Source organism: Boleophthalmus pectinirostris, unplaced genomic scaffold (assembly GCF_026225935.1).
Source record: "Boleophthalmus pectinirostris isolate CB_2022bp ecotype Guang Dong unplaced genomic scaffold, ASM2622593v1 HiC_scaffold_19, whole genome shotgun sequence".
NCBI lineage: Eukaryota > Metazoa > Chordata > Actinopteri > Gobiiformes > Gobiidae > Boleophthalmus > Boleophthalmus pectinirostris.
In genome coordinates, this window is record NW_026571140.1 from 12,760,924 (window position 1) to 12,786,185 (window position 25,262).

At 37.7% G+C, this 25,262-nt stretch overlaps 1 protein-coding gene and 1 pseudogene across 1 annotated transcript in view; both read right to left on the bottom strand.

The window, feature by feature from the left end:
* si:ch211-186j3.6 (neural-cadherin) overlaps positions 1-25,262 on the bottom strand; it is a 545,061-nt gene that overhangs the window by 98,082 nt on the left and 421,717 nt on the right. The window contains 3 exon segments of the mRNA XM_055154596.1: positions 5,218-5,398; positions 15,953-16,076; positions 20,696-20,823. Coding sequence (XP_055010571.1) covers positions 5,218-5,398; positions 15,953-16,076; positions 20,696-20,823 — 433 coding nt within the window.
* On the bottom strand, positions 9,966-10,083 carry LOC129409301 (5S ribosomal RNA; annotated as a pseudogene).

Consider the following 25,262-nt stretch of genomic DNA (forward strand, 5'->3'; position numbering starts at 1 on the left):
CCAATTCAGGGCCATTATGTTTGCGTTCACACCTCCAAGCCTGACCTGACCATCTCTTATTGTTTTCTTCATTTATTTTGATTTAGGTTTGAGGATAGAGTTGTAAATAGGAGATAGATGAAGTCTGAGTCCTCCATTTCTGTTTAAAGAAGGATTGTCCTTCTAACAAAAATAATTTAAATCCCCTCTCAAACCAGTTCTTTTTTCTGGCTAAGATCTGTACCTCACCATCCTCAAGGAGTGGCCTGTAGCTTTTAGATGAGGATGTACAGCAGACTGAGGTCCACTATTGCTCTCTCATATGTGTTGGTACATCCTCTTGTGGAATGGCTGTTTCGTTTCTCAAGTGTAGCGCTCACTGCAGTCTTCACTACACTGAATGGAGTAGACCACACTGCATTGTTTGTGGCTCAGTGTTTTGTCCTTTGGGTGGACCAGTTTCTGTCTTAAAGTGTTTGTAGGTTTGAAATAGACTGAGATCTCATGTTGTCTGAAAATCCTCTGTAGTTTTTTCAGAAACACCAGCCAAGTAAGGAATAGTTACACCCTTTCTCCTGGGTTCTGATTCTCTGTTGTCTTGTATTTGAGCTCTCTTTGTTTTATTAAAAGCCCATTTCAGATATCCACAAACAGAGAGGGCTTTCTGCACATGTTGTTCTTCTTTCTCCTTTCCCTCTGTGCTTGTAGGAACCACTTGGGCCCTCAGTCGTAATGTCCGAATAACTCCAAGTTTGTGCTGCAGTGGGTGGATTCTACCTGGACGACTAAGGGTTTTTATACACATACTCCCTACAACTCACCCTTATGTAACAGATAACCATATGTCCTATCAATCATTATTTCATCTTTGCACTGTTTCTCCTTATGACTGCCTGTGTATAGCTGAGATATATTTGTATTACTACTGTATATTTTTATATTTTATTTTTACTTGTACATATACATTTATATAACTATGCCTTATTTACACACAGTCTCTTGTCATGTTTGCTACTTATTTTGAATTTATTATTACCAGTCATATTTTTACTCTTTGTTGTTATAATATATTGTGGCGTGTGAGCAACATATCTCTGGATCACATCAACAGAAATAACAGGCAAACATGTAAGCGAGTTCTGATTAAAATATTAAGATGCTAAGATTCCGAATTAAAATGGAGTATTCATCCACACCTACTTTGGTCCTATATTACTCAAAATTGACTCTTGTGAGCTTTAAGTCATGCTAAAATGTTAATACCTCATAAAAAACATACCTGGACTTGTGTTTTGTTACAGTCACACATGTCTTATTTTTCATTATTCTGAAAACCATTTAATGAGGCTCACTGTGGAACATTTGTGGATTCAGTAGTTCGTATGGAAGTTAAAAAGGAATACTTTAACGTCTTATATTACACAAAATGGACTGTGAGCTTTAAGCCAAGTTAGAATGATATTACCTCACCAAAACCATGCCCGAGAGTTGTGTTGTGTTCCATTCACAAATGTTTGAGTAATCCTTTATTATTGGGCTGTCTACATCTCCAAAGCTCAAAATGCTCTGTTCCACTTTACAATATCATGTAGCGGTAGTTTTCAATTTAACAGTTACTTGTTACCTTTTGTTCAGTAGAGATTGTCAATTCCAGGGCTGAAATGATCCAAATGCTTCTAGTGAAAGTGAAATTTAACAGCACAATCAGACATCCTGTATGACATCAAAAGGAGGACCAAAGTGTTTTCAAATTGAGAGAAGAAAACAGGATAAATTGTGCAGGATTTGTGCGTTAAGCAAGTGTGAATGAAACAGGAAACAACACAACTATGTGTATGGTTCTGACGAGGAAACTACATTATAACATAGATCAGACAAAAATGTAATACGGGCCCTTTAAATACTATATTCTAAAATATCATCACTGTTGGGCAAGTTACTTCAAAACTGTAATGCATTATTTATTACTTGTTACTGTAATTTCAAAGTAATTTCTTACATTACAATAATACTGCATTTAAAATGTAAGGCATTGCATGACTACTGCATTACTTTTAAGTTACTCTCACAAAAATAACTGTTGCTGATTGTCAAATAATAATCAGCAAGCGAAGATGCCGGACTTTTGCACTGTATACGGACTGAACCAAGACAGAACCAGTACTGAACGAGGAGGACTAAACCAGGACTGAACAGAACTAAACCAGGTATAAATCAGGACTAAACCAGGTCAAAACCAGGACTAAACCAGGTCTAAACCAGGACTAAACCAGGACTAAACCAGGACTAAACCAGGACTAAAGCAGGACTAAAGCAGGTCTAAACCAAGTCTAAACCAAGGCTAAGGTAGGACTTAAACCAGATCTAAACCAGGACTGAACCAAGACTAAACCAGAACTGAACCAGGACTAAACCAGGTCTAAACCAGAACTGAACCAGGACTAAACCAGGTCTAAACCAGGACTAAGGTAGGACTAAACCAGAACTAAGGTAGGACTAAACCAGGACTGAACCAGGACTAAACCAGGACTATTCTTGGACTAGGACTTGGAATCTAGGCCCGCCTCTGAGAGAACCCCATACCCGTGGAGCAGGGTGTCTGCAAAATGCAATCTGGCGTCAACTGAGATTACCCCCGTAGAGCGTGGCGCTCTGTGCTGGTTCTTTCACCCGCGGTTACCAGACGGTCTACACGGGCACACCTCTGGGCCCTCCTGACATTCAGAACTGTAACAATGCCGTTTCACCGCTGTTGATATTGCGGTGATTTTAACGAATTTGTATGAAGAAAAACGAAAAACCCAGTTCAATCCAGGTTAAAAATGCATTGTAACATAACAGATTACAGTAATTTGTTACTTTTATAACACGTTACACTATTATATTAGTTATTTGTTTTCCTTGTAGTATATTTATTATTACAGTAGTCTGAGAATGTAAATGGCTCAATTGGTACGAAGATAATTTAAACCATTTCTTTTCTCAGTATTTTGCCAGTTTGTTATAAATTGTTCTATAAATGACTACTTTGCATTTGAAGGTAGTGTAGCGTGCGCTCCAACTGATTCAACTGAACTACAATCCCAATTTAATTTTTGACGCCAGTATCCAATTTACTGAAGACAGCTTTACAATCTGGGAACCCAAAGCAAGGAGTTCAGTTTGCTCATTCTACTTTCTGACTGAACTCAAAATCTTTCATATACTACTTATATACCTCTTTAAACATAATATAGGTTTTAGCCTTTCCAACAGAGTACAAAACCACCCATTTATGCACGAAGAATATTGAGCTGTGGAGTGCACATAAAAAGGGTTGCCAACTGTGAAAGAAAATATACCCAACCAGAATCATTTCATCTTCTGAATTATAACAAAGTGAGCACCTTGTTAAGCGTTATATTCTGCGGGTAACAGATCTCCAGCTGGGACCATTTATGTTGTATGCAATTTAGTTTAACAAGGCGTTCATTATGATTGCCATTAGAAATATACTGCCTTCTCTGATTGCCTTACAAAAAGTCAAAGCAGTTATCTCTTGTTTATGCGCACATCTCCTAAGTCCCAAACGCAGAAGAAACAACCAAATAGCAGATGGCGCTGTTTTTTTAATTATTTTTTTTATTTTAATATTAGAAAATTATAGAGAGAGTTTTTACATGCCAAGATTGTGTACTTAATGTTTACAAGGAGTCTTAATAGTAAATCCAGTTAAAGCAGTTTATTTTAATACGGCTTTGAGTGCATGTAAAAATTGTTGCAAATGGTTAAGGAAAATGTAGTGTTTGCACGGCAGAGGCCACATTTTATATTTTGAGTTCAAGTATTATTATTTTTTTCATTACTAGGCTATTGTTAAAGGCCATGTAATCAATTTATCCAATGTATTTGAAAAAAAAAAAAAAAAATCATCAGGTACATTGTGTAAGTAGCTTTTGAGGTCAAAGTATTTCCATTCCGTGTACTGTCCTGATTATGAGACAATAAAATGCTTTATAATTAAAGGGTACACCTTTAATTATAAAGCATTTTACTGTCCCATAATCAGGAAGTGCATATTAGCATTCTAGTTGTTATAGCTTTATTATGATAGCAAAACTGGTCTATGAGTGTTATGAAAAGCAATTAATCACTAGTCAAAATTATGAAGCATGATGTATTGCTACTAGGGATGTAGCAATAACCGTAATATTGTATCATCAAAAGTCTCACAATAATATCGAATTACAAGCTCCTTTGCTTAAATGCATGTTTTTATAGTAGCAACAGCTTATGAACATATGGAACTACATATCCCATGATTCATTTCAGTGCAAACAACACAAAGAAATATGTTTTTTACTTGAATTCATGACGGAAATAATTCACACCAAAAGCAGAAACGTGTCTTTCCTATCTACATATACATTAGCCTGTCCAAAATATTACAATAAATATTGTACCATGAGATGCATATCATGATAATATCGTACCGAGAGATTTGGATATTGTTACATCCCTAATTGCTACAGAGAAATATTGCCATAAACAATACTGAAAATACTTTAGGTCAGTAACACAAAGTAGGAAAAGCCCAGTAAATAAATACATTTGTAAATAGATAGTATCATTAAAAAGGCTGAGATGCAACAAATATCTTATATAGTTTTACATAAAAATCTGAAAAATCTCCTCACTATTGCAAAGATAAATACTGAGTCCCAAAATACATTCCAGCAGTTCCAGGTACTATATATATATTATAGCATATACAATAAGTCACTATAGTTATTATCGTGACAGGCCTGGATATTAGGAAATTTGGAATGCATAAGATAAGTGAGGATAAACCCCGGGACCACTGCAAACTGTTTAAAAGGAACGACAATAACAACATTGGATAGTTGGTGAATGACTATAAACTGAATTAAAAATGTCAAACCAATTTCTTCAATAAATTCCTAAAAAAAAAACACATTAGTGATTTTTAGGAAAGCACTTTAAAATTACAAATCATCAGTTTTGTTTTTCCATCCCACCAGTTGAGTCACACATAGTAATTACTCTACATGAATCACTGAGAAAAAAGTACAGATAGCTTCTAAATCACACATGTACTTAAATAATGGCACTGTATTTAAAATGTGCTTGATAAAAATATAGTAACAACCCGATTTGGAAATGCTCAGTTCTTACACTTGTATTTCTGTCATTGTCTATCAGGCTGAGTAAAAAGTTTGAAATAAAAAGTAGTCTCACCTTCCTCACACTGGTGCCCCGTGTAGCCTGGAATACACTGGCAACTGAAAGATCCCCACTCTCCATGGCAGCGCCCCCGGTGGCCACAGGAGGGGTAGCCCATGTTGACACAGCTGCTGTCGGTGGTGATGCAGCCCGGAGAACTGGACTGGGAGTCGGCCGGAGAGCCCAGGTCATACAGCTGAACAGGACATAGACAATAGAAAGTTAGTTAGTGGTTTATGACAAAAGTTTCAGGGTTGTGCATTCTTGAAGGTGCACTGTGTAACTTTTCTGGTGGAGGCGCCGTCAAAGGCTTTTCTCCATGGAGATGTTATTGTTTTGTCTGGAATGTTTCACAGTATGGTATTAAACCTTTCTATCTTCATGGAGACCAAACCAGACCAAGTTATGGGTCAGATTTGTGGAGAGGCAAACCATGCTCAGAGTCAAAATGCTTGTTTTTTAAGGTAATTTTGAGCTATAACACCACCTGTAATTGAATAAATGTAAAGTAGAGCTTTTTAATGTCATACTGTGGAACATTCTCTCCAGAGCAATGACGTATTCATAGACACAAGCAATTGATGGACTCCCAACCAAAAAGTTACACACTGTACCTTCAAATATAAATATGAATTATCAAGTTAAAGTGGGACTAAACTTCTCCCACAAACACATTTCAAACAGAGCTGTTAAACTGGGCGCAACTAAAGAAGAGAGGGGGGGGTCCAGAGGTATAAGGAACGGTGTGATTGGTTGAACAGGTATCTACACTCTAAACTCCGCCTCTGCAGCCAGGTGGTTGCACTCAGAAACCCCTGGCTGTAATCACGGCAGTTTTTTGAGATGTCACCAACTACTTGAAAGTGCAGAGGCCATTGAGGGCAGTGCAAACTTAAATTTAGCCATTTTTAGAATTTCACTAAAGTAGCAAAAAATAACTAGAGACAATAGATAATGCTAAAAACACCACATATTCAGTTAATTAGCAAACAAACAAACAAAAAAAAACATCACATACAACTATGCTAACATTGTTAATGTAATATTTTATTATAATTTTTTTCATGTAATATAGTTCTTTTTCCGCAGTGCAAATAGTTGTAAAAGATGCTCTTAAAGTAAAAATAAGACAACTATGTTCTGTAAACATCTAATTATAAAACGTTTTTGTTCTCGAACCAGGACGTAAGGCTGGTAAGCTGTTGGCAAAAGGAAAAGTTGTGAAAAGCATTAACTCATTCTAATTTATAATTAGGATGTGCGTAATGTGATAGGAAAGCGTGGAATAAGTTTTGACCCGCTGAAAACTTTTTAATATGACCTAGTTCTGTTTTTCATGTTTTTAGTAAAAATCAGATACAGCACTAACTAATAAGACAGAGAATGAATTCATTTCAAGCCTCCTTAAAAATAACTACACAGTAACTAAGTAACCCTATTTCCTAGCATCTGAAATATAACTTACACTTCTGTGGTTCCAGTTAACATTATTTTAAAGTAGAAAAAATATCAAGAAAAAAGAAATGTTATAACCAATATGTAATTGCTTTCCACATTTTATGCAGTGCCACTATTAATATGCAAGAAATAGACTTGTCAAGATAACACATTTTGAAGTGTGATATATTGGTGAAGAAATTATAAACAATAATGTTGAAACTAAATTAAACAAAAATGGCATGCAACAAATGAAAAGCATAATTAAACACTTTAGTTTGTGTCATAGATCAGCTCAAAGACAAATATATGAAGCAAGATCTATAGAATAATGTAGCAAACTCACTCCTGACCAGTGGTGGAAGAAGCACTCAAATGTAAAAGGACGGATACTGGAGCAAAAAAAAAAATCAAATAAAAGTAAAAGTATCACATGAAAAATCTATTTAAGTAAAAATATGGAAAGTGCGTGTTTAAAAATGTACTTAAAGAGTAAAAAGTATTTTGTGTTTATTTTGAGATCTAATAAACCTTCAAATGTCGTGATGTTGATACAGACTTGTGCTGAATTTGTTCAAAAGAAACGACGGAATAGTTTTTTCCGCGTTGTTTTTATTTGTGTATTTTTTGTTCGTTCAAATTATTAACTTGATAAAAATGCCTCTCAGCTTTTTCAGCAAATCTCAAACTATAATAAAAAATACTTTTACTTTTCAGTTCTGCTAAAAATTTTGTGGTTAAAAAATACAGATACGTGCTCTTAAATGTAGTAAAGTAAAAGTAAAAAGCTTTAAAATGTCCTTAATGGTGCATTGTTTAAGTTTTTTTGGGGGGATCCGTCAACCGCTTATATCATTGCTGTGCCAGAAATGTTCCACAGTATTATATTAAATAGCTCTACCTTACATTTATTCAAGTACAGGCACTCTGACTGTGAGCGGGGATGTCTCTCCACAGATCTGACCTGTAACTTAGCCTGGTTTGGTCTCCATGAAAATAGAAAGTTTTAATACCACACTGTGAAACATTCAAGAAAAAGCAATAACATCTCCATGGACAAAAGCATTTCATGGACCCTCCAACAGAAAAGTAAAGCAAATGCGCATTTAAGTAAAGTACAGATACCTAAAATGTATACTTAAGTACAGTACTTTACTACTTTTACTTTGTTATCTTCCTCCACTGCTCATCACCAGACCAACAGCTGCCTCCAGCATACTGCCTACGGACCAATCATTCAGAAGAACATAAAAGGAATCGAAATAATCTCCACCACCAACCGAAGCCTTATCACCCTGTGGAAAAGCGTCGTAAAATACATTAATCCAATCCATCTCCTCTGTGCTGTGGCCAAAACTTTACGAGTCGGGTTCAACGCAAACTCCCATAAATGCTGTTATTCAGGTAAGTGCTGATTGGACGTGACCTCTATGAAAAGCCCTGTTATTGGCTGCCGACCTTTTAAAGTCCTGTCCCCGCTGGTGCGTGTTGACGATCGGAAGTGAGGGGAAACAAGAGTGGTCGATGTAATGACAGGGAGTCGTCTGAGATGGATTGATGCGGTTGAGAATTTGTGTCATTAGTTTGAATGCGGCGATGGAAAAGGAGCAGGGCTGGTTGCACAAATCAAAGCGGCAGAACACAGTCGAATGCTACAGCCCCATGTGGAGGCGCGGTGGGTTACTGTCGGGTTGAGACGTATGTAAAGGTGATATCTATTCGTTATCTATATACTTTGTACTGTATTCTATTGAAGGTTCTGTATTATGCAAAATTAATTCTTGTGAGCTTTAAGCCATGTTCTAATGTTGTAACCTTCTCAAAAACCTGGAGCTGTGTTTTGTTTCGTTCACACATGTCTGAGTGATTCTGCATTATTACACAGCAAAAAGTGGAGTGTTAAAATTGACTCTCACAGAATCAATTTTAACATTTTCTCAGAGTTTATATGAGTCCAATCTGTTCTAGAGTTAATTTAACATTTTTGGAAAAGTTAATTAAGTAACACCAGACCAAAATTCCTGTTTAACCCGGAAATCAAGAGTTATATTAACATTTTGAGAGTAAACGGATAACATTTTGTAGGGTTATCGTGATTTAGCAAACAACACACAGGAGTTTTATTTTTACACTTTATTTTAGTTAATTTAATTCTGTACAAAACTGGTTCAAACTGGTCTTCTCTCATGGGAGTTTGAAGTGGTGGGTGAGAAGAGCCAAATTAACACTAAGGGAAGTTGGATTATCTTCAACCATATCAACTCTGGCAAATAACCCCAACTCGAACCCCCACTTAACTTTCAAATAGTTAAAATAACACTTTTTGTGTTAAAAACAACTCTGAAATATTTTACCCTGAAATTTTAACACTCCAGTTTTTGCTGTGTAGGCTGTCTGCATGTACGGAGTTTAAAAACATAGTGGAGCACTTCCTGTTTGAGAGAAGACATCCTAAATATGCAAAGTTTGTGTGTTTAACATGTGTGAATGAAACAAAACACAACTCTGAGTATGTTTTTGGTGAGGAAACAACATAATAACATACATCAGAAAATAGGGTAATATGGGCCCTTTAAAGATTCAAACCTTATGCAACCTAACGCAACACTATGTAACTTTTCTAGAGGAGGGTTTACCACTTGCTTGTCTACACTGAAAGATGTGATTGCTTTACCTGGAATGTTCTGTGTTGTGGCATTTAACATGGCTCTGTCCATGGAGACAAGCATGTAAGACTACCTGCTACAGCTTACATTTTAAATGGTTTGCAGAGGTTATGCTTTCACCGTGATGAGTTTTTCACCGCGCTTTTCACAGCTTTCAGAGGCCAGGGTAGAACGAAGCTAACAACAACTAGCATGCTAATGTCCTGATTATTGGACAATAAAAGACTTTATAAATAGAATCAGACAGTACACAGCAGAAGCAATATCAACAGCTGCTTATGCGATATTTGTATTGGGGCAAGACCATTTTTTAGGCCTAAATGGGGAAAAGGTGGGTATATGCACTTTAAATAGTAGCTACATACACCAATCCTTCCAATTTTGTACCTTAATAATAATAATGCATCAGTTTTATATAGTGCTTTTTTTGGACACTCAAGGACGCTTTACAGAGCATTATTCATTCACTCTAGACCCGGTGGTGATTAAGCTACTACTGTAGCCACAGCTGCCCTGGGGCATACTGACGGAAGCAAGGCTGCCTATCTGCACCATCGGCCCCTCCGACCACCACCAACACTCACACACCACTTTCATGCAAGGCAATGAGGGTGAAGTGCCTTGCCTAAGGACACAACAACAGTTTTTGTGACTGGCGCCCCACTGTGGCACCTGATTTTCCCAGTGGTCTCCCATCCAAGTACTAACCAGGGCCAGCCCTGCTGAGCTTCTGAGATCTGACAGGATCAGGCTTTGACAAGCCGGTATGGCCACAAGAGTTTGACAGAGTATACAGTAGAATTCACTGATATCTCAAGATTCATTAAAGTTTCTGACTTTAAAAAACAGCAATTACACACAAAACAAATCTAGTTTATTGAAATACAGATAAATATGTTGGTGGCTTTAATCTACTGAAGCAACAAATATAACTCTGACTCAATGGATTTTTTTAAATTATTATTATTATTATTATTATTTTACACAAAAATTTGTTATTTTTAATTTAAACTACAGAAGAAAGAAAAATTCAAGTTAAGTCTCTAAGATTTTGCCCTGTTCACCTGCAGTGTCTTGCCTTAACAAGATGTCTTTTTCTGTATTCAACCTTCACACTTTAGTATGTGGAATGGGCCCTGTAGAAAATACTGACAATTACTGTTCTCTTAATAAGCTTTAAGAGCCAGATCACCTCTGTTCTCCCAGGTCTTGTTTGGAAAAGAACAGTTGTTGTTTTATTTTCTTCAAATTACCAGGTGAACGAGGAATCCAGCCAAACAGTGAAATTGCTTTGAAAGCGCCTATATTTACAAAGGAAATGGAGTCATTTAGGGCAAACATCGACTGCCAAATGACAGCAGGTTTTGGCACATTTTCAGAACATTTATTATGGCAGAGTGGTGTTCTATAAAGACATGAGTTATTTTAAAAGTTACTGAAATCCAACTTTAGTTCAAAGTTTGAGTCTTCCATAAAAACATTAGCCTGGACCCTGTAGTGCGGCTGGAGTGACAGTTGTGTGGGACAAAATCAGAAGCTCTGAGCTGAAGTGAGCGAGACAAGAGACTCTGACAAGACAAGGACAGAAGGGGCAGAACATGGTCAAAAATAGAAATTATGAAATGAGAATCTGATGTCCTTAGTATAACCTCATATCAGACTTCATAGTCCTAGGTTTCAGTAATATTACTTCTTGATCATGAATGCCATTTTCGATTATTTTTCTTCTTTTCAAAAGATTTTTTTTTGTGAGCCTGTGAAGAGCTTTAGCAACTATCACAATCCAATAAAGGGCCCAAAGACATAAAATTAACTATTTGCAATAAATTTAAGTGACACCTGACTACTGTATTTTAGCCAGTCTATTCAAAAAATAAAAGTAAAAGCTAAAGTTTAAACCACTTCAACAATGTTACTCCCAGTCCATCAACATTATTAACTACCAGCGCTTCAACTGTTGCTCATACTGTTATGTTCTGTTATGAATTGTTATGTGCTAGCCGCCCACAACCTCACGCAGATTTCGCTCATTAGTACAAAAAGACGGTTGGGTCCTCTCCAGCGCGTCCTCTTTAAGCTATAAGCCACCACATTAAATCCAAGATGCAAGCACTAAAGCAGGGGAAAAAATAGCTGGCTTGTTATAGCCGCTCCCCAGATTCTACATCTTAATAGAGTTCGAATGTCTCTCTGAGTGAATACAGATAAATTGTGTTTATGGATATAATAAGAGAGCCGCTCCAGTCCACACATTTGCGCTTCCTACTCGCTGCGTCACTTGTTTTATAGGATGAGATCACAGTAAATAATGTGGAAAGTCCAAAATAGGCGCTTTAGGAAGTTGCGTTGGGGATAAGTGCGACCAAACTGTACTTTCGGGCTCACAAAGTTTATGCTATGTAAAAATAAAGTCAGCTATAGCGACAGTGTGAAGTTATTAGCTTTCCATGTTTACTTTTTGTAGTTTAAAGGGTTTGCAGTGGTTTAAAGTTATTCTTCAGAAGCATAAAAGGTAATATGAGTGACAGGTTTGAGCACAAAAACACATCTGGCAACACAACGGTTTGTTTTTAAACTATTATTGTAATGCAACGTTTTATTTAAATCATGCATAATTTCTATGCATTGGATAAGTGCCACCACACGGCGCTTTTGGGTTCACAAAGTTTATGTTATGTAAAAGTAAAGTCAGCTATAGCGTCTATGTAAAATTTGTCATTTTCCATATTTATTGTTTGAAGTTTAAAGGGTCTGCAGTGGTCCAAAGTTACTCTTCACTTACCTTATGAATTCAGAGCGTCCAGATGGTTCTCTGAGATGAGCTCAACTTTCAAAGGCCAGATCTGAGTTTTGCCATCACGGTAAAGCTAACAACAACCAGCATGCTAACTGCATACTTCCTGCTTTTTGGACGATACAACACTTTATAATTAGATGCAGACATATTTTGACTTTGAGAGCTCCTGCATACACATAATACAGGGGAAAAAAATCTGGCATAAACCCTTAAATGAAAAAAAAAAAAAGTATATGGAATTTAAAGGTGTACTATGTAACTTTTCTGATGGGGTTCTGACACCTGCTACGATGGTGTGGTTGCTTTGCTTGGAATATTCCAGATACATAGCCATGAACAATACACATAAACCGAAGTTCTACGGGTTCCGAAGTCCAAAGCGATAAATATTTAGAACTTATGTTGGGGCCCGGGTTGGACTTGGACACATCAGCGTGTCTACAGTAAACCCACTCGCTTAGAGACTCATGATTGTTCAATAGATCAAAGCACTGCACTTCTAGTTTAGGTACAAGTCAAAACTGTGTTATTATTATTTGTGAAATGTGGGGCAGTGCCTCAGACACATGACTTTTAAAAGATAAAAGATTGGCGATAAAGTCCACAGGAAGTAGAGTCACTATCGGCTATCTGCAGCTTCAACCTCGATCCGCGCGAAGTGTGGATGTAAACAGACACACTTGAACTACTTTCACCTTTTTGCTTTTAAAGAATGCCTCAAACTGGATTCACAGCACTGTTTTGTGGACTGGGGTCATTATTTGTGAAGGGCAATTTCTACAGATAATATGGATGAGATGCGACACTTTAAATTTACCACTTTACGAGAGGTGAGGAATAAAGTTTTTTCATTATTTTCGCTATATCCCGAGTTTGTGTTTTCCATCTCTGTGATCATTAGAGGCCACATAAACAATATCCTATGTGTGTCATTAGTAGGCCTATGAAAATAGCCTGATCTTAATTGTATCGGGTTCAGTTGGGTTGGGACACGAGCATCTTAATGTCTGTTGGGCTTGGGTTGTAGTTGATCACTGCTCTGTCGGACACGGGCTGACCGAAAAATTTGACCCAATCCACACTTTCGGTGAGGCGTTCCCAAAAATGCAAGTTTGTCTTTCTTTCTTTTGTAATTGTCTGATCTCAAATTTGGTTCATGTCATTATCCCTTGTATTAGACAAATGTAACTATAAAGCAGCTTGCTACTTTTGCAGCTAATTATAGTGAAGAACTTTGTCTGCCCTCCTTTTGAACCTTTCCGCCCACTGTAATGTTGCATATTGTTCAAAGAATTCCACTTGGATGAAAAAAACACACACACACACACTCAGAAGTGCCACATTGAAAAGTGAACAACACCACTCCTTACAGATCTGACATTGTTTTATAAATGACGGCAGTTTCTTTTCTTTTTTTTTTTTTTTCGATTGCTTGCTCATATGCAGTTATGATAGTCAACACTCCTGTCTATATATCAAGCAGCAGGTGTTTGAGGTGACAAAAACACACAAGTGACAAAACAAGATAATGTGACTGTGTGAATAAAAAGAGTCAGACCTTTTAAAACTAGCTACTGCTGACAATGTTGCGCTGGCTGAAGAATTCACTGCTATGAGTTTGCCAAATGTCTTACCATTTCCTTGCACGGGCAGTCATTTCAATATAACTTTTATGTGTTTAATAATACATCCATAAAACTTATTTGGCAGCTTTGTACCTTGTATTTTTTTTTTTCCTGTGTATTAGAGCAAAATGTGTCATGCCCCAGAAGAGATGGATAGTGTAAGCAGCTCTTGAGGTCAAAACAAGCTGTGCTGACACTATCACACACAAAAAAACGCTAAAAAATAAATAAATAACAATTAATTAACAAAGGAGCAAAGGGGCAATGAAAAAACACAAGGGGAAAAATATCATTAATTATAAGAATAATTATTCTTTTGCCCTTTTCTCGCCCTTACTGTCTAATTTTCTCTTCTGTTTTATTACTTACCTACACATACACACACACATACGCACACACACACACTTTGCCTCCTGTATAAGAAGAACAGAAGCCATTCTTGTAGGCTCTATTCACGCTTACGTCATAAACCAGGAAGACGTTTGGGAAGATGCAATGACAACTTCCCAGGCCCAGTTTTCTTCATCTACATGTCATTGTAGCGTTCCGTTATGTTCAGCTAATCAACAATTACAACCATACCTCATTTTTCACCATTTCCACACTCGCACACAACTCTGAGCGCACTGGGTACATGCGATTAGAAGAGATGAGGCGCCAAATTCAAGATGATTCCAAACAGCACATACGTATGCAGTCTTCATTTTACCTCTGATCACTTTTACTTCAATGGGTTTTATCACAGTCATTTTTAATAGATCCATGTTAGACAAGCCCAGTGTCGGGAACTACACTGGAAGCTGTAATTGCATCTTTCCAAACGTCTTCTTTGTTTGTGACGTAAGCTTCAAAACCTTGATGTATACACTCCCTATTCTGTCTAATGTCTTTTATTGTTTGTTAAAAGCTTGCTTACTACTGTCTGCATCTACTTATACAGTATTTTGATAGTTAGAAATAATTTACTTTACTTTGATAAACAGGAGGTGCACTGTTAGAATGCTAGTTATTGTTAGCTCTGGTCATGAGGAATACATTTGGACCACTGCAAACTGTTTTAAGACTTTTAAGACAGTAAGAATCAGGTACAGCCCCTTTAATAAAGCATAAACAAAGACTTTCATAATAGTGGATCAGACTTGTGCTAATCATTCTAAATATTATACCTCATTAATACCTCAGCATGAGTCATTCTTAAAGGGCCCGTATTATGCTATTTTCTGATTTATGTTATAATGTTGTTTCCTCTTCAAAAATATACGGAGTTGATGATGAAATGGTGAAGATTTTTTTCGCCACGTGTGTTTGTTGCAGAAGAGGAAGGACTTTATGCACATGCTCTCTCTGTAGTATTGTGTGTACAGTGGCTCTGGCTGTATCCTGTTTACAGCACCACAGACAGGTATGGTATATGTATTACATCATTTTCACTCAGTGCTCCATTATTGTCTGGATGTGAATATTTATTGATCCGACACATGTGTGGACGCAGATTTTTTTCAACCCACAAAAAAAAATAAAATAAATAATTTTTTTTTTAAAATCCAGAAGCATTGTCATGTGGACGTAGCCTTAGTCTGAGTTCATCTCTCAAATAGAAAACACTACATTCCACCTTGTCATGTCATGGTGATACAGCACGTGCTCTGCTGTGTTTTTAAACTCCATACACCTTCACTAGAATCAATAACACAACTCCTGGTATGTTTTTGATGAGGTACCAACATAATAACATGGCTTAAAGCTCACAAGTGTCAATTAAGCATAACATAGGACCTTTAAAAAACTAATAGTTCATTATTAACTTAATCTTTGCTCATGTTTTATTAGGGTGAATTAAGGTGTAGTTGTTATAAAACTCTACTGCTTCTTTATTGAAGTTCATATGAGGCAATTCAGCTTCACAGTCAATATAAAAAAGGGTTGAAGTCTTGACCAGCCCTTGACTTTAAACTTCACCCATGCAAACGAAGGTTAAACTTCATATACGCTGACTTTCAATCTGAAGTGAAAGAGTGCACATTCTTTATATCTGTATATGGTTCCAGAGAGCACTGAGGTTAGAGCTAAAAGCACAGAGAGACTACTCGAAAACCTACTCTTAATACATTTATCTGCAGAGGTACCAGCAGAAGCCTCCTTACATGGTGCTGTGCTAATGGTGCTCTCTTAGCCTGTATGTTTGTTTTTCTTTTACCCCGTACACGACGCTGAGTGCTTTTTACCTTGCTGTCCACAATGAGATTGCGCATGCAGCCGGTGAAGTGTTTGTGCTGGAGCTGTGGGTAGATGTAAGGGATGTCCTCGTTGACACCTCCGAGCTGCAGAACCTGGCTCATGTTCAGATGTCTGTAATAGAAGAATGGAGAGCACTCAGGCAACAAGCAGAAGTACACCATGACGGCACAGTCATTACATGCTCTTAAGTCTCCGCAGAGGCTTGCATTGTGTAACGTGTTTCTGTGTTTATGAGATTTTATATAAGAGGAATATTAAGTGGATGGAAAGTTTTTGGAAGTTTAAATTGACAAGTTTGCCTGTTCCAGGTGCAGAGTGATCCAGTGATTTCATCTGTTTGACTGCTGAAGAGATCTTTGATTACCATGTGTAGTGGTGAATTGAAGTTTGTTAATGAGGTTGGGTCTTTGAACGGTTCCTTAAAGGTGCACTATGTAACATTTTGGTTGGAGTTGCGTCACCTGCTTGTTTCTATGGAGATGTCATTGCTCTGCCTGGAATGTTCCACAGTATGACATTAAACATATCTACCATACATTTATTCAATTAAAGGTGGTTTTATAGCTCAAAAAGACCTAGAAAAGCAAGCATTCTGACTGTGAGCGGGGTCGCCTCTTCACAGATCTGACCCATAACTCTGACTGATTTGGTCATTTGCCCATAAAGATAGAAAGATTTAATGCTATACTGTGAAAATTCCAGGCAAAACAATAACATTTCCAGGAAGAAAAGCATGTAACGCATTGTTGCCCAAAGACTGGGTTGAGACCCAGGTGGGTCTCAAGAGATTTTTTTTTGGGTCGCCTTGTCACGATCTGCATGGAGGTCTGCAATATACATATACATACATCTCTGTGCACCCTCCGCTCCTCATTTCTACACCGTGCACGGAATCTCTCTCTCACTGATTACTGTTTTTCATTGTTTAAAACTTGAGTAATACTAATTGTTCAGAGAGACACGATCACTCAGTCAACAATAAAATATCCCCATTAATCAAATTAGTTCAATAATGGTCAAAAATTAATTTTATGATTTATGAATAATGTCTATTGACTTGGGTTGCAAAAATTTGTGACTTATAAAATATGGTTCCCCTGAAAAAAGTTTGGGAAACACTGATTTAACAGACCCTCCAGCAGAATAGTTACACAATGCACCTTTAACGTGAACGGTTGGAGTTGGATCTGAAGTTTTTAAAAGAATCTAATCTTTTTCTTCCCACTTTTTATGAATTTTTATTCTGATTAACCCTGAACCAACACAAAGATCAGGACAGAAACAAATTGGGTAATATGAGTGACAGCTTTATGCACAAAAAACATATCTGGTTAGTTTTTAAATGATTATTATTGCAGAGCATCGTTTTATTTAGATCATACGTAATTTCAATGAATAAACACACTTCTGCTCTCAGTTTGAACCATTTCTTAACCATGGTCATTTCTATCTGCGATTCATTTGTTGTTAAAATGAGTTTTGTTATATAAGTAAGTAGCAAAAGAGACAGTCTTTTGAATGGCTCTTTGAAGTGAACTGATTCAAAAGATTTGGATCCGATAAAAGAGACGAAAATCCGTCTAGATAAGATAGATATTTGGTACATTTTTGAATCCATGTATTTTTTTTTAATTGTCCAAATTAAACCTTCCTCAGATCTTTATTCACTCAGAACAGATACAATGCGAGCGGTGTCAGCTGGCCGGCCATGTGTTCTTATTCAAAGTGTGAGATTAAAGATTCACTGTGTAACTTTTCTGGTGGAGGATCTGTTACCTGCTCTGCCTCGAATGTTCCACAGCGCTTCCTTACATTTATTCAATTACAGGTGGTTTTATAGCTCAAAATTACCTAGGCAAACATGTATCCTGACTGTGAATGGGGTTGTCTCTCCACAGATCTGACCTGTAACTTGGTCTGGTTTGGTCTCCAAGAAGATAGAGAGGTTTAATACCATACTGTCGGACTCTCCACCAGAAAACTTCCACAATGTACCTTTTAAACCCTGCATGTAAAGGCCACAGGAGCAGTTTATTCACAACACAGTGTGATCTGAAAGAAAGGCCCCTGTTATACTCATTATAGCTGTGATGATAAATGAAAAAAATTTTTGGACAAAGTCTCTGCTGGTGTCCATTTCTACAATGAACTGCCGTGTCTCGCTATGCCAACATGTCAGAATATTATGATATGAGGTTTTGGAGCTGCGACAAACAGCTCAACAACTTATGAGAGAGCCAAATTGGACTTAAAAGTACATCATATAACTTTCTGTTGAAGGGTCATGTCAAATGTTTTTCTGGAGATGTCATTGCTATGCCTGAAATGTTCCACAGTATGACATTAAACACCTCTACCTTACATTTATTAAATTACAGGAGGTTTTGTTGAAATACCTGGAAAAACAGGCATTCTGACTGTGAGCGGGGTTGCCTCTTTCCACAGATCTGACCTGTAACTTGGTCTGGTTTGGTCTCCATGATGATAGAAAGGTTTAATACCATACTGTGAAACATTTCATGCAGAGCAGTGACAAAAGTATTTGATGGATCCCCAACCAGAAAAGTTATAACACAATACACGTTTAAACATTTTCTAGCGTACAGTCGGCTTTAGAGGGATGATTTGGCCAATATGTTTTAAGTTCAGTAGTGCCCACGGAAACCCACCCAGATACACAAAGAACATGACAACTCCACTCATTATATTTTCATAAATTCTCAAGACATATACACACACACACACACACACTTGTCTTTTTCGTCAGCCTTAGTCACTCCATCGACTCTTCTTACACATGTGTATCTACCTTGAGTCTAGCTAAGAAAAGACTAAAGCAAAAGTTATTTTGATACTTTCAACTTGTTAATGCATGCCGTAGACAGACTCTGGCAGCGGATCTTGCTTTGTTTATCAACTGTAAATGATCTCAGCAGTAGCAGCACTGTCGGATGTTTTAGTTTATGCAAATGAAGCTTCTATTGACTAATTGTAACAGCGAGCTATGATGTTTACATGCAGCCAACATTAGCATAACTCTCCGCAAGTCTAATCCCACGGCACTTGAGTACATTCAGAGCGACTAACTAAAGCAGGAAATTCCACAGTCCATGGTCTGAGATATGTTTGGTAACATTTAAAACGTGGGGTCCCCTGTGTGACAACATGTAAATGTGGAGCTGCTAAGAAAATAAACACTTAAGAGTTCATTCAGCTCAGTTAGACAGCGGTAGGGAGCGGGGATGTTTGATATCTATACAGTTTGTGGACATGGAAGCATAGGGCTCAGTTCTAGTTCAGTTTTATATGGTACCAGTAGTAACAATAATTGGTTTAACCACAACTGCACCTGAACAGCAACTTTTTGGTACTTGGGTTCGTGTACGATCTGGGCAGTGTGAGAACGTAGATTCACGGCTTTTCTGTGGCCCTGATATGTATTTGAAACCGAGAGGCACAGAGCGGCTTTGCACCTGGTCAAAGGGGCCGGAAAGCTTCACGGGCACTTTGAGGGGCATGTGAGCACCCTCATCGGCTACACTGTGGCTGACTCGCTGCAGAGAGCGGCCAGCTTTCCCGTGACATGGGGCACTTGTTACTGGCGTGTGGCGTTCTGTCTACAGCCTGTAGCAGTGATCCCTGCTCTGCTCAGTTTCAAATAAGGGTAATAGAGCCATAGAAAGAAGGTGTAACCACGATGTAACGCTGGCCAGATCCCATCACCTGCCTCAGGACAACACCCGATGTCTGAACCTGGGAGGAGATGTGCTTCACTGGGTGCTTGGCACGGACTTGGCACAGGGCTTTGAGCACCGCTCCACGAGGAAAACACAGGCGAACACAAATGAGCCTATCCATTTTCCAAACAAGTTCACCACAGGGACTCGTTTTTCATTTTCTGATTTTGGATTTAAATCCCAAACAAATAACAGATGTTTTCCTGATTTTCTATTTAGTTGTGAGATTGGGAAACATTTAACAGCTGTTTTCTTTTTGGAATTTTGGAATTCACATTTCAAATTGAAAATCAAATGGCCGCAACATACACGGATGTACTTCCTTGTCATAATCTAGAATTATTTATTATTTAACTAGTTTTTTATTTTCATTTTTTCCTCCACGTTTCTTAAATAATTTGTTCGTGCTATAAGTCCTCAGTAAATGTGGTCTCATCCACCCCAAAAACTAACTTCCATGTTTAGTGTCATAAAACTTGTCACCCCAAAATAATTGTACTATATTATTAATATATTAAACAGAAAAAAATTACGCGACAATGGCAAAAAATAAATCATCAGATATGATGAAGACATTTAAATGGCTGTACCAGATTTTATGCAAGCAGTTGAGTAAAACTTGTTTTTCCCTGGCATAGGTATCTATGGTATATACTGTTCAGGCAGCTCTTCCTGCAGAAATGAGATCGCTGTGCTTTATCCTCTGAGCATCAGAGGATCAGCATTGTTAGCATGCTACTTGTTGTTATTGTCAAAGCAAAACTGAAACTTATCAACTCATTGCAATGAATAATTAGGATGTTAAGAATGCATAATTTAAGTGGGTAATATATTTAAACCACTGCAAACTGTTTAAAATGACCTAATTCTGTTTTTCACATTTTAAACATGGTAAAAATTGGGTACAGCTCCTTAAATGCAAAGTAGCTGAAGGAGAGAAACGTACAATCACACTGAAATCTAGTTAAGCTCTTACTCCTTGTATATATTCACCTGTCTGTGTTGGGGGTAGTGCCTATGACTTCACAGGAGGAGTGGTCTTCTGTGGTCAGCCAGCTGCCCACCCCCTCCATCTCCATCACTGCTGCCCCTGCACAGCGGTCTAACGTGAAGCGCACCTCCTAGAGAAAGAAAAAAAAACATGGGAAATCATTAATAGTCTTGTTTTTCAAGTACCTCCTGTAGTGCTCGAATACTCTCTTCTTGTATTCGAGCACTACAGGAGGTGCATTTCCATCTAGAGAACATGGCATAGACTATGACGCAGATGATGATTGGTGGCCATTACCCTACTGATGAATATGAATTGTTCTATTATAAAACAACAGACAATAGGGTGAGCTTTAGAAATTAACATACTGCATTAGGTTATTGCTATAGTAGTAAAAGCAATTACCTTGAAAAATAACTAATAAAATAATTTTGATGCTGGTGTTCTCCAAATAAAAACTTCCAATGTTCATGACAGATACCACAATCTGTAAGTATAGCAGTTTTCCTCTGTGCTTTTATGCAAGACATTTTACTTTTCTTTGTGATGTGTGAATGAGTTTGTACGGAGATGGATGAAGCAGAGAATGGTTGCCATATTTTCCAAATTTGCATATGTGTTTAGTGAGCATATTATTCTCAATTACAGTCCTAGATTTTGCCATTAATTCGCTAATCATCAGATATAAATACTGTGTTTTTGGCTTTGAGTTTTAAAACTGAGGTACTTAATTTTCACACCGCAGAAGGAGAAAGTAGATATTTAATTTAAAGTAGGGTCTGATATAGATTTTTTTTTAAAGCCAATACCGATATTTGATATTTGTCATACTAATGTGATATGACACGTGGCCACACAGATACAAGGGCAGGGCTGAAAAAAAAAAATAAAAAATCAGTGCCAAATATCAGATCGATATGAATATCTGGGTAAATCACCGGTACTGGCGATAACCGATACACGATCCCTAGTATTTAAATTTGTCTAAAGGCCGCCACACACTGTATGATTTTTCGGAGTTAAACAATCTTTAAACATGTGACAAAAAGCGCACACCACAGAATCTTATGAGACTTAAAATCTCCGATTGCAAAGTCTGCAGTATGTCTGTAAAGCACAGGTTATAGAGCTGGGAGCGCGATCGTGTCAGCTGTTCCCTGTCTACAGTAAAACCACTCGCTTTGACACTCTTAAGTGTTCAAAAGATCGGAGCACTGCATTTCTAGTCTACATACCAGTCAAAACTGTATTATTATGAAATGTGGTGCAATACTTCAGATACATGATTTTTAAAGCATAAAGCATGCGTGGATATAAACAGACACACGTGAGGAACTATTCTCGCCTTTTTACTTTCAAAGAACGCTTCAAACTGGATTCATAATGCGGTTTTGTGGACTGGATGTCATTATTTGTGAAGGACAATTTCTATGGATAATGTGGATGAGATGCTGCACTTAAATTTACCACTTTACAAGAGATGAGTAGTAAAGTCTTCTCATTATTTTTGTATCTCTGTGTCCATTACTCCATCTGCCCCTGATGCTCTGTTTAATTGGCTTTTACTGTAATGTTGCTGATGTTTGGTGGATATGATCTGACAGAGCTGCTCAGAGTCACACTGACACCACACACAAGGAGCGCAGCAGCTTCATAATCACACATGAAGACACAAAGTCGGGCCATGCCTCTCTGATCACAGGAAGAAGCAAATCGCAGCCAAAGCTGAGCTAATTTTCCTGTAGCGAATGGCAGCCTTAACTTGTCCCTAGCTCTCACAAACCCTTTAATACATAGTTAATATCAACGTGAGTTAACCACCCAAGTTCCAAGATTTCCAGCAGTTGGTGACATCACCCAAGACTGCCCTGATTACAGATTGTGATTACAAACATCTGACCGGAGAGCAGAGTTTGAAGTCAGACCAATCACACTGTCCCTTATATGTCCTCCCCCTCACTCTCTTCTTCTTCAACCCAGTTTAGCAGCTCTTAGTGTCATAGTACTTGAGACCGGTCTTGGTCTCGAGACTGGGCTCGAGATGTTTTTTTTTAATGGTCATGGTCTTGACTTGGACTCGTGAGCATTTGGACTTGAGGTCTGAATACGCACCTGTTGAGTGTGATCAGATTGCATTACGGCCGCTGCTGTTGGCAATAAACTATATATACTATTTTGTACTATTGTGCGGTACATCTGTGTTTGTCACAATGTGCGTTTGACTCGGTAAATGTGCAGTGACTGCTAAATCCCAATGGAGATATTTAAATTGAGATATTTATTAAAAACACTGACATACAGTGTATGTGCCAAAATAACTCTAAAATACAAATAAATGTAGAAAATGACAAAGATGGTCTTGGTGGGCAGTGGTCACGGTCTTGTCTCAGTCTCGGCTTTTAAAAGTCTTGGTCTTATCTTGGTCTCGACCTTTAAAAGTCTTGGTCTTGTCTCGGTCTCGGTCAAGTCTTGGTCTCGATTAGAGTGGTCTTGACTACAACACTAGCAGCTCTATTTGAAATGTGATTGTGGGCGAAGTTTAGGTGTTTAGTCCCACTTTATTGACAGCTACTAAGACGGTTTCCAAATTGCCAAACGCGAATAAAGAATCTCAGATATCCTCAGCGCATAGGATAATTCAGCCTCATTCACTCACATACATCATATAGTTGTTCTGGCTGACTTCATTGATGTTAAAAGCTTCTGATCCCCTGGCGATAGCACTACACCACTAATGTGCCAACACTGGAGACATAGGCTTCGATAACAATGTGAGGGTGTGAGCTTTGGTGTTCCATTGGTCTAAAAATAGCCAGCCAGACAGTCTTCATATTAAAGAAGAGCTATAGTGCGGCGGTTGCGTGGCAGTTCCCCGGGTGAAAAGCCATACACGCCGCTCTCAGTCAAATGAAGATTAGCTTAATTTCACTATTTAATTTAATTCACTCCAAATGATCCAAGGTAGAGGATGTCAGAGGAGGGCCCTTGCAATCATCCGTCTCACTCTTAGCCAGATTAGCAGCCTTTGGAGAGCAGCGCCGCAGACACTTCCACAATAGTTAATCACCGGTACCTCCGCTGAGTGGAGTCCTGGGGAATATGGTATAGAGCAGATGAGTGACAAGGCAGGCCCATAGATATAACACAGTACGCAGGCTGTAATGAGAGCTATTTATTTGTTTGTGTTTTCTGATTCATGGCGGTATTGCAGTGGTTATTGTAGTTTACTTTTACCAATGCACCAATCCACCTTGTTCTGTTCTGAAACCGATGTCAATACTTTAGCTTTAAGTAAAGTAAATATACTTAAATACCGATATCAACTGATTCTAGAGCAGAGACTAAAAACATAATTTGTGTTCTTTAAACATAAATGGCGTATGGCTAATGTGTTGTGTAACTATTATTTATCATTTAAACCAGGGGTGTCAAACTCATTTTGGTCCGGGGGGCTGTATCCAACCTACTTCGATCCCAAAGGGGCTGGATCATATTTGTGCAGAGAAACACAAATCTCTTAAAGAAACTTTAAATTCTTTCTTTTACAAAATATTATAATAATGAACAACCTGAAACATTAAGAAAAATGTAATTTCAACACAATGTTTTAACATTAACTTGTATGCAAATAGGAATAAATCAATTTGTCTTGGAAAATCCTGCACTCGGCGTCCACTTTTTGCTGTTGAGGGTGTCACGGTCAACAGTCAAAACGATAGTCCTTTAAAAGAGGCAAGAGGCAAGTTTGGAAAGAGGCAAGTCTTCATTTGTGCTGCTCTGGTGGGAGGGGCCACACATAGACACGCTGGAGACACTGCTATGCTAAGAGGCACAGAAAATTACCAATATTTTAATAGGAAATATAAGAAAAACATTTTAGTAGAAAATCAGCCGAGGGCCAGATTAAAGGTCTTGGAGAGCTGGATCCGGTCCCCGGGCCATCTGTTTGCTTCCCAAAGACTGGGTTGTGACCCTCAAGTGGGTCTCAAGAGGTAGGTCTGCACCGCGAATTGGAACGCACTACAAGAACGCAGACAGGCCCACCTATCTCATTAGAAGTGATGAAATATTAAAACATGTTTTGTAAAATTTTTTGTTATTATTTTATTGACTATTTTGTTCCAATATTGCTGGTTCAATTGAATGTTGAAAAGAAAAAAAAGAAATGGGGTATATTTAATGTCCAAAAAACTTATGGATACCTTTTATTGCTGGTTCAGTTACTGTTTTTGATTGTTTAAAATTTGAGTACTGTAATACTAATTGTTCTAAGAGACATGATCACTCAGTCAGCAATAAAATATCCTCATTAATGTAATGGTCATATCCATCTTTATTTTGTGATTTACGAATAATGTCTATTGACTTGGGTCGTGAAGGTTTGTGACTTTTAAAATATGGGTCCAAAGAAAAAAAAAAAAGTTTGGAAAACACTGATTTAAACTACAGAACATGTATGAAAAAATTACAAGTTCAATCATGTGAGGTGTTTTAGGCCAACATCGACTAGTTAAATACCAATTTAAAGATCAAAATTACATATTGACTGACCTGATATCTTGGAATTGA